Source organism: Lycium ferocissimum, chromosome 1 (assembly GCF_029784015.1).
Source record: "Lycium ferocissimum isolate CSIRO_LF1 chromosome 1, AGI_CSIRO_Lferr_CH_V1, whole genome shotgun sequence".
NCBI lineage: Eukaryota > Viridiplantae > Streptophyta > Magnoliopsida > Solanales > Solanaceae > Lycium > Lycium ferocissimum.
The window spans coordinates 72,684,984-72,704,360 of record NC_081342.1 but is presented as its reverse complement, the minus strand read 5'-3'; the positions used below and the strand labels follow the sequence as shown (position 1 = coordinate 72,704,360).

Below are 19,377 nucleotides of genomic sequence, written 5' to 3'. Positions count from 1 at the left end.
TTATGCAGGTTTCTAAATTGCAAACCATACACTATATTAATTTTATACATGAATAACTTATCTCCTAACCAGCTACCAAATGTGATATTATTTATACAGGATTTAATACTTGCATAACTCACCTCCAAACCAGCTACCAAACGACCTCTAAAAGTCTATAAGTCTGGGCTCGTTTGATTGGGGAACAAGTTATACCGAAATAACTAATCTCGGGATTGTTATCCCACCTTCTATGTAGAATAAAAAAACACTACAATCCCGGAATAACTTATCCCAAAAATAGTTATTCTCCAATATAGTTATTCTCCAATTTTATCCCAACTAAATGTGGGATAAGGCGATATTAAATTTTTATCCCAAGACTATTTTTACTTTATTCATTGTACCAAACTACTCCTAAAGTCATTACTGACCACCAGCAGCCCTTTGACCTTCAAGATCACCCCCCCCCCCCCCAACTCCAAGACATGACCACCCCACGCCCACATACCCACACCCTTTAAGAACTTCTAAATTCCCTCATTTGCTAACCATTCTTTTGTTCAACTTCTAACAAACTCAACAACCTGTAATTTAGGTTCCCCCCTTATTATTAGGTGTTAGGTTTTAGTTATTGTTTCCTTGTATATTATGTTGCATTTCAGGTACCATAAATTTCCCCTACAAAATTTAACATTCTTGAAATCATCATTCTTCTTTCTCAAATTTCCTCTATAAAATCAAACAACATTTTTTTGTTCTTTTTCTCAATTTTCTCATAAAAATGCCACCTTTTATTGGTTCAAATCCTCTTTCAAATGGCTTCAAACACAACAACAACAATAACACCATAATCACCATTGATGTAGGTGGACAACTTTTTCAAACAACCAAACAAACCTTAAAACAAGCAGGTCCAAAATCCCTTTTTTCAACAATTTTAAATAATAATAATAATAATAATAATGATAATTCAATTCCATTTATTGATAGAGACCCTGAAATTTTCTCAATTTTGTTATCACTTTTAAGAACTGGAAATTTACCTTCAAAAGCTAAAAACTTTGATATTCAAGATTTGATATTTGAAGCACAATATTATGGTGTAGAACAACTTATTTTAAATTCTCAATCAAACCTATCTCAATTTGAACCTTTTGATTTAGAAAAATCTGTTCTTTTACCTTTAAGTGGTAGAGATTCACCTACATCAATTTCAACAACACAAAATGGTTCAGTTCAGGTAACCCCTTTTTTTTCTTTCTTTTGTTTTTTCCATTTGTAATATTTCAGTGTGTAGTATAAGTAGGCTTTTGGCTATAGAAACCAAATAGTTTTTCATTTTATTTGGAAAGTTTTGAAGTTAGAGTCGAAGATGGAGTTGTGTTTGGTTATAGTTTTTGGAAAGAATATTTGGTTGTTTGAATCGTAGTGAAAGTGAAAACAGGATTTTAGGTGTTTTTCAAATTCAAAATACAATGTTGATTTTCAAATAAAGTGAAAAAAGATTTTAGGAAATAAGTAATTTTCATGGCCAAACGGGTCCTAAGATTGCATAAATTAAGCTACTATGTCTACTGGGAAAAAATGTTTACCCGGTTTAGCCCAGTTTTTCCTTAAACACCTGTTATACACTTTTATACCGTGTATAATGTTGTATAACGTGTGTATAAGCAATATTGTGGAAAAAAAAAAAGTTGGCTATGCCGTATGCGAATGTAAAACTGAAAATATGGTTATGTAGGTGTGATGTATTATGTTGGGTTGTATATTTTGTAAAAATCCCTGCATAAATTAGGCTCTATGTCTACCGGGAAAGAATATTTACCCGGTTTAGTCCTTTTTCGTTAAACACCTCTTATACACTATTATCCACTTTTATACAAGGTGGACACATTGTTAACTGTAAGTGTATAATGTTGAGTATAAGCACTGTCGCGAAGAAAAAAAAAGGTTGGTTATGCGAATGTAAAACTGAAAATATGGTTATGTAGGTTTAATATATTATGTTGAGTTGCATATTGTTGTAAAAAAACCTAGAATAAATTACGCTTTATGTCTACTGGAAAAAAAGTTTACCCCAGTTTAGCCCAGTTCTTTTCTTAATTACCCGGTTTAGCCCAGTTTTTCCTTAAACACCTCTTATACACTTTTATACAAGGTGGACAAATGCTTAACTCTAAGTGTATAATGTTGTATACCGTGCATATAAGCACTGTCGCGGAAAAAAAAGGTTGGTTATGCGAATGTAAACTAAAAATATGGTTATGGAAATGTAATATATTAGTATGCTGGGTTCTATAATTTTGTAAAAATCCCTCTTAAGATTTTGTTTAACATCATTTGCAGGTAGCCCATGGTTGTAAAATTACTTCTTTTGATTGGTCCTTGAAGAGAAAGTCAACAATTTTGACTCAATTTCCAGCTATTGATTCTATGTTGTGTTTGGCTCCAAGAATTGTGGCAGCTGGTGCTACAGACTTTTCTGGTTTGCAGATTCTTGACTTGTTTAAGGGTTCTGTCAAACAGACCCTTAATTGGGAGAATGTGACGAAATCTGGTTCAACAGTACAGGTATGTGTGTCAAATGGGCGGGTTGTGCTGAATTTGGGTTGGTTATTGACCCAACCTGCCCAATTACTAAGTTCTAATTTTTTTGATTGTTCTTTTATAACTTTTTAGGAAAAATTTCATAAGTACTGTAATTAGTGCCCGTTTCTTGCTAAAAGAGCGACATTATTCTTTTCAAAACGTAGCATATACACTGTACATTGTATATACACTAATAGACTATACACAGTATGCGCGCGTACAAGAAATGTGCCTACAATTTAGGGATACGTGTATCAATGTATATCTGTTATAGAATGTAGAATATAGCTATGTTTAAAAGTACCGCTATAAGTGTAATTATGGAGCATAATCAGTTACATTAGGTAATTTTTATATGGGCTGAAATGGATTGGGCAGGTCATGTTTTCGTGGGTTAATTTTGCTATCTCTAATCGCAGGCAATTGGATCATCAGGTGAATTCTTGTTCACGAGTTTCGAATCAGCTAGGAGAAATTCCAACTGCATTATGATATATGATCTTAATGATAATTTTAGGCCGGTTACTGAGATGTGTCATTATGAAATCTTTGGAGCTAAATTGGATTCAGCAATTCCCGCCACAAAATTAAAATGGCTTCCTAGTCATAACTTATTGATGTCTGCCGGTTCACATAGTGGTCCTTCTGGTGTTCTTGGGAACATTAAATTTTGGGATTTAAGGTCCGGGAATTCGGTATGGGAAATAAAAGAAAATGTCGATTGTTTCTCTGATATCACAGTCTCGGATAATTTGTCGGGTATTTTCAAAGTGGGCATACATTCGGGCGAAGTTTTTCTTGCTGATTTGAGGAATATTGGTTCTGAGAATGCTTGGTTTTGTCTTGGCGATCAAAGAAAGGTAACAAATGGTAAAAAAGAAGGAAGTGGTTGCAGAATTGAAAGCCATGGGAATCAAGTATTTTGTTCTAAAGGTGGAAATGTTGAGTTGTGGTCAGAAGTACTTATCGATGGTTCGATAAAAGGAAGAGTTTTTAGGAAGAACTTTATGGGAAGAGCAAAAGACTATTGTGGCAATAAGATAACTCACTTAAGCTTTGGAGGAAACAGAATGTTTGTTACAAGAAAAGACCAACAATTTGTTGAGGTTTGGCAGAGTTCTGTTAGGGGATTTTGATTTTTCGCAAGCATTTGGTAGGAGTAGGTCCCGCTGAAGCCAAATTGTTGGGACTGAGGCGCAATTGATTGATTGATTGGTAAGAGTAGGTTAGCGGTTAGTTTTATTAGTTGTAAATGTTTATATAGTTCATCAAGCCTGGTTATCTAAAAGAAGAAATAGTTCATCAAGCCCTTCATGTGCACAAGAATTTTATGTCAAAATTGTGATTCTTTTTTCTGTCAATCTTGTTCAATTCTTCACCATTATTGAAGAGTCTTTGTTGATTGTATGACTCTTTTGTTTATATGCAAATATCAGGTTCATTGTAGATTAGTAGTGGATTTTCTTTTTTGCTTTATGTTAACTTCTAAAGCTGATGTCAGGTAGGTTGAAAAAGTTGCTAAGAAGAATAGTTTTCTTTTCTCTTGTGGCCTTCCACCCGAAGGAGGATTGAAGGGATTGATTAGTCTTCTACGAGGGGAAGACCCATTCTTTGTAGCCGTTATGAAAGCTCCGAAAAGAATTCATTTGGCACTAGTTCTTTGTTCGTTTTGGCTTTGTAGAATGCCGCTGTCACATATTGCATCAATCCCAGTTTGCAAATGTTTCATGCACTGCAGTCAGCTATATGAATCCTCTATACGATGTCCATTTGTAACAGGTGAAACTGATTTCATCTTTGCCAGAAATTCACCGAGTATGGATTGTAATCTCTCGTCTTTGACAATCCTCACTTCATGAGCTATTTTTTGGGGTTGAGTTAGGCCAATATCCATTCTCTTAACATAGTGTTAGAGCAATATTAATTCCTGTTCTTGGTTTACCCAATATTGAGCCCTCATGTTATATCGTCCACATTCTATATGTCCATGCCTGAGCAGGGGACGGGGGATGGGAGGTATCCACTTAAATACCAGGCTTTTGTTAGCAGCAGGACTCAAAACTGTGACGTGCACTTGCTTAACGCATCATGTTTTGCACTATTGCCATTTACCTCTAGAAAAGACCTATGAGATTGCATTCCATTATTTTATTTTATTTTAAGAGCTCTTTGAAATCGACTCGGTTGCTAGGAAGAATGCAGGCTTAGAGCCAATAGAAATACTATTTACTGTAATGACTGTGCAGGGATATATTTTTCTTATTCATTTATGATCATTTATGAAAATGCATGGCCATTTGATTGGTAACTGCCAGTTGATCTTAACTGGCATCAAAAAGTGTTTGAAGGAGTATGCTCTGTATACACTTTGTCTTTAGTATCTGCTTCACAATTATATAACTCTTGACAATATTAAATTGGATTGTATATGAGCTGGTTTGATTTGCATCCTTGCATTATTGGTGATTGGTGAAGATAATGAGAATTATTGATTTCTCATTGATAATTTAAGTCCTGCAATCTCTCTTCAGTGTTGACATCCAATTAGTTGGAAGAGGACCTGCTTTTTTTTTTTTTTTTTTGAGAACAGTGATGTTCGGGTTAGTTTGCACGCACTTCGACTTACCTTTCATCAGCGTAAGTATCGGGTAGCTCTGTCCAAGTCCGAGCTAGCTTGCGCACACCTTGACTAATTCCACGGGGTTTTTATTACCTCCCACCAGCACATGTACCGAATAACTCTGTCCGCCAAAACTTAGACAAATGAGAAAAAAATACTTAATATTATTGACCTCGGCTGGAATTTGAACCAGAGACATGCTTTGTTGTCCTTAGCCATCTATTTTCTTTCTCTTGGAAATTTGACTTTTGATTATCAGTAAATCTCAACAAGAAAACATATACTGGTTTTCATTTCTTCTATTAGGCTGATTGCTGAGGCATCTTTTCAGCAATAACCAAAAACAGAAAGTGTTAAATGGCAGCATTGCTGCCAATCAATGTATATTGAGTAGGTGAAATAATGTTGTTTTGTTTGGATCTTACTTTTGTCTTATGTTTGTCATCTTGTTCTATAGCCATAAACTGGCATCAACTTAACCAATGCTTTCATTTTTGGGATGTCTAGAAATCCCCGAGGACTAATGGCGCATGATTCGAAATTCGTTGGATAATTCGCCCGTCCTTTTACCATTCTCCACTCAAGTTTTTGTATGCGGTAGAACTCGAACCCATGACGAGTGCTTTTTTTACATTTCCTTCTCGTCCTCCTCCTACTGCTGCTTCTTTTCTTGCTTTAATAAATCGAACTTAAAACACTTTTTGTAAACAGGAGGACGAGAAGATTAGAAAGTTATATATAAAGTGAAGGGATAGTCTTTAAGGTGTGAGGACTTTTGAAAACCGTTTGGGCTTGATCCAAAACAGTCAATATCACACTATGTTAAGAGTATATTTGGGTTGACTTAGCCAACAAAAATACAAACACAGAAAAACACGCGGTAACAGAGTCGAATTAGGAATTGATAGAATTGAGATTGTCAACTGGGGGTGACACAATTAGCTCATGAAAATATGACCCGTCCAATTCGCCCAAGTTTGGATGGGTTAATGACCCTTTATTTACTCATCACATTTTGACACGCCCTAATTCAACCCGACTCTCCCATTTGACAGTCCTGCTGTCAACCTCAACCATATAATCACTTGGAGTTGGTCAAATTCAAGCTAAATTCCCAGAGTTTCTTTGCCAACTCTGAATCCTTAGCAGGAGAAGTTGTGGTTGTAGCTATGTTGTTGTCTGAAAAATACTCACCACTTACCCCTTTCACCTGTGGATGCAAAGCCACATAGCATGTAGTTGCTGCTCCCTATAATCAGGATGAAACAATGTAAGTAAAACAAAAAACAAAAAAACAACAACAACAACAAAAAACAAGATTTGGCAATACATGGTCATATTTTTTCCTCATTGAAAGATAGAAGTAGCACCTGTGCAATATTCTTGAGAACATATCTTCCAATCCAGTTAACTATTCCTGCAAAGATGGTAAAACAAAGAGAAGGAAAAAGGGTCAATTTCAAGATTAGAGACAGTTTTTTATACAGACCAGATACTTCCTCCTACTCCACTTCCTACCATTTCAACAAAAATATAGTTAGTATAACGAAGGCGATAGTCTTTTATTATTGAATTGTGTGACCATCTCATCAGAAGCATAAGATTTACCATGAAGGATACTATGATAACGCATGATGTTGGTTGCGATTGGCCCTGGATGAACAGAATTAGCAGTTACATCCACCCCTTCTTCCTATTTATGAAGAGACAAATAGGATTACTTCTCATGCTTTGATAGCAAGATATGGGCATTGAATAGAGTCTATATTGAAGAAAGAATCGAATATCCAATGTGGTTTTATATAAGTAATGATATTGTTTATATGGAAAATTTGTACTTATATCATAGTCAGTCAATGAAACTGAATGAGCAACAATAATAACTACGCCTCAATTCCAAGCAAATTAATGTCGGCTATATGAATCATCTTACTGATAGTATTGCTCCATTAAAACTTATCACAGACAAATATTATACAAAATAAAAAGTAGAAATAGTAAGTACTCCAAGTTCACTATATTTTCTACCGGCACATAAACCTTTGACATGACTAAAAGACTCCAAAGAGACATAGGTCCTAAAGTAAATGTACTAACATGACTTAAAACACATTTCCATATCAGAATCACCTTCAAGCACTTTGCGAGTTCATTTGTGTGCAGTATATTAGCAAGCTTTGATTGTCCATAAGCATGTAGTCTATTGTAGCTGGAAAACAAATAAATACTGTATTAAAAAACACTTCTGAGCAGAAAATTAATCATTTAATTATAACTTAATAACTATAAAGCATCCAATATTATTCCTCACCAATCCACTCATTGAGAACTCTTAAATTTTTCTCTATAGGCCTCTAAATCTCCGAAAAGAAGTTCTTATACTCGTTCCTACCTCCCTGCCTGTTTTCGTTTCTTTCTTTATTCAGAATACCTGCCTTGGTGCCTCTACTCTCGCTCGGGTTCCGGAATCCCTTACTTTTGGGTAAGGTCTTTATTTACCTTTTTTTTCATTTCCATCCTCGAAACTACAACTTCACAAACATTTCTGAAACAGCAAGACAACAATACCATAACAAATATACGTCATTACAACAAAAACTGAAATTAGCTACGAACTTAGTCGTTAAATTGCTCGTAACTAACAAAATTTTTCTAATAATTTGTCGCTAAATAGGATTTGCGATGGATTTTGCTGTTTTGCTACAAAAATTTGTCTGTCGTTGATTCCTATTATTTTAGCAGTATACTTATCGACAAGAGAGAGTGAGACTGAACCTCTCAAGAGAGAGAACGACAAGAGTGACTCCCACCCCACTTAAAGGGCGGAAGAGAAGAATTTCCCACAACCTTATTTACCAAGTTCAGGACTAGAGGAGCATTTTAAGAATTTGAGGTATCGCTTGTAATTATCTCAATTTGATGAATATAATTAATTCAATTTGAAAAATCTCAACTATAAAATGATGAAAGAAGAATTATTATCGACTACCTCTCTTTGTCATTAATTTTATCGAAACGAATTCCTTCAGCATATGCAAAATCATGTGCTGCAGATGCAACATTCACTATCCTTCCTTCTTTTTTGCTCTTCTGAGCTGTGTTTTTCATGTTTTCCAATAAAAGATTTGTCAAAAGAAAATGACCTGCCCAAACAAAAATGTTATAATCACATTGATACTATATTCTCTAACATGTGAACACAAAGTAAATATGATACTCCCTCCGTCCCATATTACTTGGCCATTACTAAAAACATATATCCCAAATTACTTGTTCATTTACTAAACCAAGATAAAATTAATTAAATCTTTCTCATCTTACCCTTAGTATTAAATGTTCTTGAAAATAGTCAATATTGATTAGAATGTATTTATTGGAGAGAGATAGGGGTAAGGTAGTAAAATACATCTTTTATTTATGATTTCTTAAGTGGCGTGTAAAAGGAAAAGTGGCCAAGTAATAAGGGACGGAGGGAGTAAACGCATTAACATAAATGATTAAACTGACCTACCTAAATGATTAACTGCAAACTGCAATTCTATCTTGTCTAGAGAAAGTGTGAATGGTGGAATCATAACCCCTGCATTATTACTTACAAAAACCAAACACAAAATTTATGTCATTCCTTATTAAGATTCAAGGCATGTAAATGTCTTCGTCAAAGAGGCGGATTCATGTTTTGAAGTTTATAATTAAGTTCTTGCAGTGATCTCAAGATATATGGAGTAATAATTACTGAGTTTATAGTCAAATATTAATATATATTTCGTGAATATGCCTCAATACATACATATAAAAGATCTAGGCAAAAACTATTGAGTTCACGTGAATGCACATGTTACATTGGGAATCCGCCTCGTAATATTCTTATCAATCTTTAATAAATGTTTTTTCAAAAAATATTTTCGACTTCCCAAGCAAATATCGGAAAAGCTATTTGATGCTTTAACTTTGGGAAAAAGCTATTAGGTTCACGTGAACACACATGTTGCATTGCGGATCCACCCCTGAATATTATCAATATTTAATAAATGTGTTTTAGAAAATATTTTTCACTTTCCAAGCAAACATCAGAAAATATTTCCAAAAAATAATTTTTATAAAATAACTTTCGTCATATCAAACACAGGTAGTGTAAAGCGCATGCAAAAAATTATGGTAATCTTACATAAGAAGATTCAAAGGATGACCAGCAGAATTATATTCTGAGGAAAATTTCCTTATGGACTCCATAGAGCTGAGGTCTAATTCCATACAATCAATTTTAGCATTAAGAATAATGGCTTTAAGTAAATTCTCTTTAATTTTTTTGCCTTTCTCCAAATCACGAACTGCCATAATCACATGCACACCACGCAAGGCGAGGACACGTGTTGTCTCTGTACCAATGCCACTTGTTGCTCCTGAAATACGTAAAAATGATGATAAAGAATAGTCATGTATCGGTAGAAAATGTAGAGAACTTATAATATAATATTATTAGAGAAAATAAGATTTTATAATATTGGACTGTAACATTCTTAAATGGAGGAATACGGACAACGCGGATCATACCGCCTATTAAGCTAAATTAACCGAAAAATACTTTTAATATGGTGGGATATTGTCTTGTTTCGAACCAAGCTCGCAAGGTAATCCTCCAAAAGACTTCATGACACTGTTAAGACTTCCCAATCTTTTCAGCTTTCAATGTCATATTTTGTCCGAATCGGACATCCAACAATATCCTTTTGAACTAAGCTTCACGTGGCCTATTACCACGACACATGAGTCGTCCTCTCGAACTAAGTTTCATGTGAATTATCACCACCATCTACTTGTCAATTTTCGAGAGTTACTATATGTTACCCACGTGACCAAGTATTTGTGTCCACCGAAGCCAAAACTAGTTTTTTCTTGTGTCTGTCTGTCTATCTCCCAAACTACTTTTGGCATAGTAAAGGTAGTAAATCTAGTCTCACCCATCATTCCGCCATCATCTTACTCATCCTGCTGAATTATTGGCTCAATACCAGTTGTTGGACTAATTAGCCGAAAAATATCCTAACATGGTATGATATTCTCCGCTTTGAACCAATTCTGGCACGATTTTCTCCTAAAATCCCTCACACCATTAAGAATATTGTTCTTTCATCTTATATGTAGCTTCTCAATCCTTTTAACGAACAATGTTAAACTTTATTGGCACCCAACTCGGCCAAGCCCCAAAATTTTGGTACGTCGATAGCTGTAAAAATGAAGGAGATGATAAAACTGGAAGATAAAACATAGAGAAAAGTGGGGCAAGAAAAAGAAAAAGTGACCTGTAACAATGGCAGTGAGGCCAGTTGCATCAATTCCTTGAGTAACTTCCTCAGCTGTTGAACAAGCTGAGAATCCAGATGGTCCTTTTCTTCCAAATATCCACATGTTCTGGCTCTATGAATTCTTGGAGAATTCACTCAAAATTTTGATGACAGAGGATAAAAGCAGTGCATTTTATTTCTTCCTATATATAAGTCACATAAGGCCATGATATTGGACTAATTAATCTCTTTTTTAATGTTTCTTGTTAAGGGAGAAATCAAGGAAGATTGAGCAAAACTTCAAGGAGAATGACAACAATGAACATTGATGGCCACGAGTATAAAGTTTTCTTTAAAACAGGAAAGGGTCAAAGATGCGCGTAATGTATTGAAAATGACTTAAAATTGTCTTTCTCCTACCAATTGGACCATGATTGCCCTGGACATTACCTTTTCAGGTTAAAAATATCCCTCCTTCCATCTATTGGACCCTAATTGTCCTTAACGTTAATTTTGGGATTATCTTTTTGGGTTGGATCCCCTTTTATACTGTCTCCTTAAACAACTGATTATCCTTATTGAAAAATAGTAAACTTAAATGTTCAAATGTCTAGGTTCATATGTTTGGTGTTATCCTATGAGTATTAGGAAATCTAGGTGCAAATTCATAGCATGTGAGTGAATTATTTAATAGTTTTATGTCTAATATTATCCTTTAACACCTATATAAACCCCTTTGTAATGTTATTGTTATGTAAGGGTGGAGTATTTCTAATAAAATGAAGTGAGCTTAATGTTTATTTCCCTTTTCCATCTTCTTTATGCCTGATATTATCAAGGGCCCGTCTTGTATTTCCTACAATCCCTGTGTGGACGAACAATACTACTTATTCAATAGCATACAATTAAATTTTTGGGGGAGGGAAAGGAAAAGGATAAAATAAAAATATTTATTGACAAAGCTTTTACGTACAACTTGATAATTTACTCACATAATTGACATCTGAATTGAAGAAAAAACACATTTAGACAAACACCAGAAAGAGAAGAAGGAGGACACATAATTGACATCTTGAAGAAACTTTAAGCCTTGCTCTTGAATGGAATAGCTCTGATGATCATCACGTGGTAAAATGCAGCAAGAGCAGCTCCAATAAATGGTCCAACCCAAAAGATCCACTAAAAATATCAACAAAAAAGAATGTTAGCTATAAAAAGAAAGAAATGAAAGCCTTCGCGTTTTTAGTTCAGTCATAAGAGCACAACACATGATGTTTGAGATAGGTACATCTCTTGCAACTTATGGACCTTTTAGGCCATGGTATCTTTTTTGAGCAAACTGAATGAAAAAAGGTTCGACCACAGTTTAAAGTTTTGCAAGTTAGCAAATGTTAGAAGCCAATCTAATGTTTTGTATGTAAAGTTAAGAAATATATGAGCAACTAGTAAACCGAGTCTAACTTTACCCGGAAGGGTAATTTACTAAGGGCTGTATTTGCACAACTTTTGAAAACATGGACAAAAGCTAAATGAGGGCCTAAAAAAGAGACATTTGCGTACATCAGCACACGAATTCGAACAAGGCCGTAGAAAAGCCTTGGTATTTAAGTGGAGAAGGGTAAAGGGACGGATCCATTATTCAATTATTCATTGTATTTCAAACTTTGTGTCATAACCCTCCTAGTTTTCTCGGTTATCAAAAACAAAATAGAAATGGAAATATGAAACATGATCAGCACATGAATGTAGGTTGAAGGACTTACATGGTCATCCCATGCCTGGTCTTGGTTGAAGATGATAGCAGCTCCAAGGCTCCTAGCTGGGTTGATGCCAGTTCCGGTAATTGGGATGGTTGCCAAATGAACCAAGAACACCGCGAATCCAATTGGAAGTGGTGCCAGAATCTGTAAAACACAGTACGAAAAGTTAAGAACGCGATTCTTTTATCTAACATAAAATTCAGCACAGAGATTTACAACTCAAGATTTCGGGTTGCTCCAGCTTTGGAATTTAATGTGTTCATTATCTTATTTTAGAGATCTCCCAGCAACTTAGAACACCATAATTTACAAAGAAACCGATCTCAGGGCCATAACCAAACACACATTACAAATCCATGGAAGCTATGTTACTTGGACTCTCCAAAAATATATCCGTATCCGTGTCGGATCCGACACACACCCATCGACATGTTTCACCTATATTGGTCGGATGTTGGTCATGTCTTCTAATTCTAGTTAAAATACTTGTCCGTGTAGGAATAACTACGAGACTTAGAAAATTCGATCTTTAGTTCGAGAATTCCAAAAATGCCAAACTCTTCCAAAATGTTGCCGCACCCGTGTCGGTTCCTCCAAAAATGCACTACTTTAGGAGGATACAACACGCACGCATCGACATTTTTTGAAGAGTTCGAGAAACATAGCTCCCCGTTACACTTAGTTATCATAGTAATCCTTAAAAGCATGGAAAAAAACAACCCTTGCAGAATTTGCGTCAAAATTTCTCCCTCTTACTAGCCTACTTACAACAGATAGCATGATGGTACAACATATTATCAGTAAGAAACAAAAATGAAGTAATTGGTAGGACACGAAAGCACTTACGGGAACATGTGAATCTCTGGCGTTTCTCTTGGCATCAGTAGCAGAGAAAACGGTATAGACAAGAACAAAGGTACCGATAATCTCAGCACCGAGGCCATCACCTTTTGTGTATCCGGGTTGAACCATATTGGCCCCACCACCAAATCTCTGATAGGGTCCCACCATGAAACCCTTGACAACACCGGCACCACAAATGGCACCGAGGCACTGCATCACCATGTAGAACACAGCTCTGGTTAAGGAAAGTTTCCTTGCTAAGAACAGACCAAATGTCACAGCTGGGTTAATGTGCCCTCCTGTTTCAGTACAAAAGAGAGTCAGTTCTTGAAAAAAAAGGGTAAAAATCAATGCTTGCACTGGACAAATTTCAAAAAATACTCCATGTTTTTGGCTCCCAAAACAAAGAAAGCTGAAACTAGTTCACAAAACTAGTTTCTAATAACAGGATGAAACATAATTAACCAGCAAGCTGAAATCCACTAACTAAATAAGGGAAAACAATGAAAATCAGCCACACAAATTTGGGAGAATTAAGTGATTAACCCATGATACACAAAACAAAACAAAACAAAAAAGTTGACAATTTTAGCACATGATACACAAAAAAGTTCACATCTAAATCCTTTCCCCGTCAAATCTAATATACAGAATTTATTTAATTTTTGACGGAGACCAAAAGTGTTAACTTTTGACAAACAACTTTTGACAAACTTTAAGACCAAAACTGCTCAAAACATATTTAAGGAACTATTTTGAACCTTCCCCAAACATAAGGGACCATTTTTGTCATTTTCTCCCTGAAATTCACTAAGCTAAAGAAGGGAAAACAATGAAAATCATCCCACCATATGACACAGAGAATAACCCACACGAACAAAAAAGTTCAGCTTTTTTAGCACATGATACACAATAAAGAGCCCGTTTTAAGCATAAGTGCTTAAAGTACTTTTTAAGTGCTGAAAGTTATTTTATAAATAGTTGAAGTTATGTGTTTTTGGATAAAAGGCTTTAAAGGATTTTAAGTAAGGGTAGTATTGGAACCACCGTAAAAACATAAGGGATAAAAGGGTAAAGTTGTCGGAAAAAAACCAAAAAATAGGCTTTTAGTTTCAAAAAAAATAAGTTGAGGTTGAGCAATTTCCTGGTATTGGCTTATTTTAAGCACTTTTTAACTTAATTTAAGCTGTTTTTTATTTTACCAAATACTCAAATAAGTTACAAATAAGTTAAAAATGGCTTATAAGCTGGTTTGACCAACTTATAAGCCAATCCAAACGGGCTCAAAGTTCATATAGTACACGATACAAAAAAAGAACAGTTTTTTGGCTGCCAAAACAAAGAAAGCTGAATTCAGACTAGTTTCTAATAGTAGGATGAGATTTAATTAACCAACAAGCTGAAATTCACTAAACCAAAGATGGAGAAAAACCTATGATACACAATAAAGAGAACAAAACTCACATTTTTAGAACATGGTACCCAAAAAAAAAGTGACATTTTAGAGCAATTAACTGACCTGAGATACCAGCAGTGCAGTAGACAAGGGCAAAGATCATGCCACCAAAAGCCCAAGCAATACCTTGAATACCCACAGAAGAACACAAACTATCAGATCTTTTAAGACCCATAACAGTCAATATTGTGATATACAAGAACAAGAAAGTTGCCATTAATTCTGCAATTCCAACTCTGTAAAATGACCATGATGACAATTCACCAGGTGTATTTGTATGACTATAAAACTATCTAATTAAGGGTAAAATGAGAAACTCAAAGCTAAATTGTTATCATTTTAGAAAATCACGATATACCTTATTATGGAATTTTTACAAAAATATACAACCCAACATAATATATTACACCTATATAGCCATATATTCAGTTTACATCTCCATAACCAACTTTTCTTTTGCAACCGTGCTTATACACATGGTATAGAAAATTATACAGCAATAAACAGTGTGTCCACCTTGTATAATAGTGTATAAGAGATGTTTAAGGAAAAACTGGGCTAAGCTGGGTGACTATTCTTTCCAGTAGACATGGAGTGTATATCATATACTTATACATACCTATACATATAACATACATACCTATAGACTACCTATACAGCAGAAGTGTACAGGCAGTGTATAGTTCAGCCATGTTTGGTAAACTAGATGGACGAACTGTGCATATTAATAACTTAGAGAAATAGTAGTAAATAGAGATTAAAGAACAAATAAGGATAATTTAGTAAAATTACCTTGAATACCCACAGAAGAACACAAACTATCAGATCTTTTAAGTCCCATAACAGTCAATATAGTGATATACAAGAACAAGAAAGTTGCCATGAATTCTGCAATCCCAGCTCTATAAAATGACCATGATGATAATTCACCAGGTTCAAATAAAGGTGCTGGTGGTGGCTCAACATAATCTTTATCTGTTTGTGCTGATGTGCCTAAAGGTTGTGTTTCTCTGTATTTGTTGGCACCAAGGTTAACATCTTCTTCTTTGTTTTCTGCCATTTTGAACTTTGGTATCTCTCTTCTTGCTTAGTGGACTACTCAAAAAGGAGTTTGGTACTTAGAAAGGATTGTGTTTGTGTCATTTTATAGTGGAGTAAGTCATGATAGTGTGCCAAAGTTTCTTCCCTTTTTTTCACTCTATCCCCTTGACCCAAAAAAACAAAGACAAATTATGAGTAGACCAAAGCATTATTTGTCCGTTTCAATTTGTTTGTCTTGCTTTTAACTCGGCATGTATGCCGTGTAATGTATTAAATCGTTTCGAATCTTGCGATCTTAAATATACGTATGGATGCCGGCGTAAAGAATTATAAAATATAGAAATTGACATTCTCTTTTAATTAATGTCTCAAATTACTTTTCGAATGATATCTTAAATATGTCAGGACAAGCCGGCGTAAAGAGTTATAAAATATAGAAAGTGACATTTTCTTTTAAACGGACTAAAAGAGAAAATAAGACAAACAAATTAAAGCGGAAGGAATATTAGAGATGGATTCAAATTTAAATTCGAAATATTTAACTTCTATTTTTACTGTTACTGAACTTTTTAAAGAAAAGGACGGTTGAAATATCCCGCATTCACGCGGAGACCGAAGAAAGGTCGCATTCCAAATAATGTAATATGTATTAAATTTTATCCTGACACAAGTATTAATGATTGATTTCACAGCTCAAATTGTTGATTTCACGGCTCAAATTCGTGATCTATAGGTAATGCGAAGATAACTTTACCATTATTTAGAGACTCCTCTTTCTATCATTGAACATGTTACACTTTTGAATTCGTTACATACGGAGACAATTTTACTGTTACTTTGATCGCATCAGGAATTATACTCTCCATCCCACTGAGTATTACTCATCTCCTTGGAAAAAATGAAAAATAGTAGAGTATATCAAAATACTTAAATATAGTCAGATTTCTCTATAATAATTATTCTCTATAATGACCAATGTTTTAAAAGGCGATAGCGTAAGTAGTTGCGTTTTATGTCCGCCTTTCGAGTCGTAAGCCCCCGAGGTACCGGGCGTAAGCCCCACGGGGTTTTAATTTTTAGTATTTTATAAAATGATATAATTATAATAAATACTTTTAAATAAAGAAATAGCGTAAAAAATTGAAGAAAACTATAAATAAGTGATATATATATATATAGATTGTTTTAATTAGTTTTTTTTTTTTGGGGGTGGAGCATATATATATATGCTCCACCCTCACAAAAAAACTAATTAGAACAATCTATTATACGCTACTTACAAGTACAAGTGATCGTCGTTACTTTTTTTGAGATAAGAGAAGACATACATAAATACCGAAAAAGAATATATATTAGGCATTTAAAGAAAAAAAAAGATTTCGACCTTTAAATTTAATGCCTACTCCTTTTCAAAAACATTTGAGTATACGTTGATTCTTTGAGAATTTGGGCATTATATTAAGGACTTATTTAACAAATTTCGTTTTAGTTTGAAGAAGCCGGGCTTACGCCCCAACACGCCCCCCAACAAAAAAACCGCCCCAAACGCCCGGCGTACGCCCCGAATTGCCGGGCGTACGCCTCGGGGACTTTCGCCCGACCCATCGCCTGTGGGCATTTTTTGTGACGCTCTCGCCCTACTTTCGCCCCGGGGCTAGCCCCAAAAACGCCTTTTAAAACACTGATAATGACAATGTTACACTTTTGAATTCGTTACATACGGAGACAATTTTACTGTTACTTCGATCGCATCAGGAATTATACTCTCCATCCCACTGAGTATTACTCATCTCCTTGGAAAAAATGAAAAATAGTAGAGTATATCAAAATACTTAAATATAGTCAGATTTCTCTATAATAATTATTCTCTATAATGACAATTTTACTATAATGGTCAAAAAGAAAATTGGAATGGATTTTACATGTTATATTAGATTATATGTTCCTTGTAATAGCATTTCACTATAGCAGTTAAAAAATATCCAGATAAACGATGTTACAGAGAAGTTTGACTGTATTTTATGTGAATTTAACCTCAATTTCTCAATCATTTGAAACAAAATATAAATGTTTAGATACGTCATAAAAATATGATTACATTTGTCCAAAAAAGAATGGAGGACTACAGAGAGTGATAATCACAAATTTATGATTTTGTGTAAATTTGGACATCAATCTATTAAGTTCAGAAACAAAACTATGCAACTCGTATAGGTAATACCAACCAAAAAACTATAGTATTTACTAGAAAATTCCTAGTATATTAAATATATAACCACTAGAGCACATTAATGGATCAAAAGTGTTATAAGCTCTTCTAAAAATCATAACTAAAAACAAGTTTCTTTCCGAAAATGAAAATTTTGTGTCATATAAGATGAGACACAATAAATATATTTTATTGCTTTTTAAATCAAATTATTTAGTTATTGATAAATGAGGGAAACAGAGGGGAAAGAGTTGGCAGATTCTTGTATGGGTTTTTTGTTCTTATTCTTCTAATAATATAGAATATCGTATTATTTATTTATTAAACATGTATGCATTTGATTAGCTGCTCTGGCCCAACTTATTCACCTAATCTTTAAATAATTCTGAGAATGTGGGCAGCTAAGCTAAAATATTTGAAATCAATTTCCATCAGATAATGATTGCATAACCTTTTCTTTTTTCCTGTTTTTTAAATAATAAACGTCCCTCATATTCTCAAATAAGTCCATGCATTTTGAAACTGTAGGAAGTTGAAATAGACTTAGCATGGCATTTTTAGGTTAAGATATATATTTCCATTTGGATTGGATTTCTTTACCATTAACTAGAGGTCTCGGGTTCAAGTTTAGATATGCAAAAAGAAATTGGTAAAGAGCACTTCCGTCTTTAACGTGTCTTATACGACGTGAATCTGGATTAGTCCGGGCCTAAAATGAACATCGAGCGTCGAATGGCCGACCAAAGGGCAAATTATTGTAGTATTTGGTTAAAATTTTATATTTGGCATAAATATATTGATATTTGGGTAGCAAGGTAATTATAAAATAAAAAGGCACATATATTTAATTTCTCGATGAGGAAAATTATTTTCCTCTAAAGTGAGACTAATTTCGTAAGTTAATTGTGAGGGAGATTAGTAGATTAATTTTTTGTTTACACCATTTTATTTGGAATATCATATGATCACAACTTACTACAAACATAAATTCTTATATTTGGTGCTTAGCTAAGCAACCTAATCTATCTCTAATGTCAAACCATTAAACCCGTTTTTTATTTTTTATCTTTTTATGTGGGAGAAGCACAGCCACAACTCTTTAAAAAAAATTATGAAGCTAATGGAGTGGCTGAGAGAAATGAAGATAATGGAAGTACGCATCTGGTAAATTGGTTCATTAAATATGCTTATATTATGTCAAACAAATTTTGTGGCACTATTATAATGTTAATACTACAACTGTTTCATTTCATGAAGACTGATTTTCCTTCCTCTCTTTTTTTTTTTTTTTTTTTTTTTTTTTTGGTTTCCTCCCAATATTCGCTATTCACTTTGAGCTTCTACACTAACTGTGGCTATTAAGTCTTTTTATTTTGAGGGTAAAGAAATAATTTTTTCTTGAAAAGCCTCTAATTCGCACTTCGCTTACGATACGGAGACCATAGTATCATGATTGCATCGACAACTTAAGATAATATCATAATTCGGGGAGGAGGGGCCCCCGGGGGGGCGGGGGGGCATGAGATGACTAATTGGCTATGAAAGTTTTAAACCCTACTCCCAACAAAGGATTAAGCAAGAAAAAAAATTAT

General features: G+C 34.4%; 3 protein-coding genes across 3 annotated transcripts; 1 reads left to right on the top strand and 2 right to left on the bottom strand.

The window, feature by feature from the left end:
• The first annotated feature begins 521 nt into the window (after nucleotides 1-521).
• LOC132059855 (BTB/POZ domain-containing protein At5g41330) lies at nucleotides 522-3,840 on the top strand. Its single transcript, XM_059452677.1, has 3 exons — nucleotides 522-1,222; nucleotides 2,329-2,553; nucleotides 2,991-3,840. Exons 1-3 carry the CDS (start codon nucleotides 764-766, stop codon nucleotides 3,705-3,707), a joined length of 1,401 nt encoding a protein of 466 aa, XP_059308660.1. The 5' UTR covers nucleotides 522-763; the 3' UTR covers nucleotides 3,708-3,840.
• A 2,406-nt stretch (nucleotides 3,841-6,246) lies between these two features.
• LOC132031349 (short-chain dehydrogenase TIC 32, chloroplastic-like) lies at nucleotides 6,247-10,826 on the bottom strand. The gene is made up of 8 exons (XM_059421278.1): nucleotides 10,495-10,826; nucleotides 9,360-9,594; nucleotides 8,703-8,782; nucleotides 8,181-8,334; nucleotides 7,322-7,400; nucleotides 6,800-6,884; nucleotides 6,562-6,608; nucleotides 6,247-6,440 (listed from the first exon to the last, which is right to left on the bottom strand). Exons 1-8 carry the CDS (start codon nucleotides 10,598-10,600, stop codon nucleotides 6,273-6,275), a joined length of 954 nt encoding a protein of 317 aa, XP_059277261.1. The 5' UTR covers nucleotides 10,601-10,826; the 3' UTR covers nucleotides 6,247-6,272.
• Nucleotides 10,827-11,412: 586 nt separating this feature from the next.
• LOC132059849 (probable aquaporin PIP-type pTOM75) lies at nucleotides 11,413-15,645 on the bottom strand. The gene is made up of 5 exons (XM_059452663.1): nucleotides 15,328-15,645; nucleotides 14,599-14,661; nucleotides 13,083-13,378; nucleotides 12,240-12,380; nucleotides 11,413-11,655 (listed from the first exon to the last, which is right to left on the bottom strand). Exons 1-5 carry the CDS (start codon nucleotides 15,593-15,595, stop codon nucleotides 11,560-11,562), a joined length of 864 nt encoding a protein of 287 aa, XP_059308646.1. The 5' UTR covers nucleotides 15,596-15,645; the 3' UTR covers nucleotides 11,413-11,559.
• Between the last annotated feature and the right edge of the window lie 3,732 nt (nucleotides 15,646-19,377).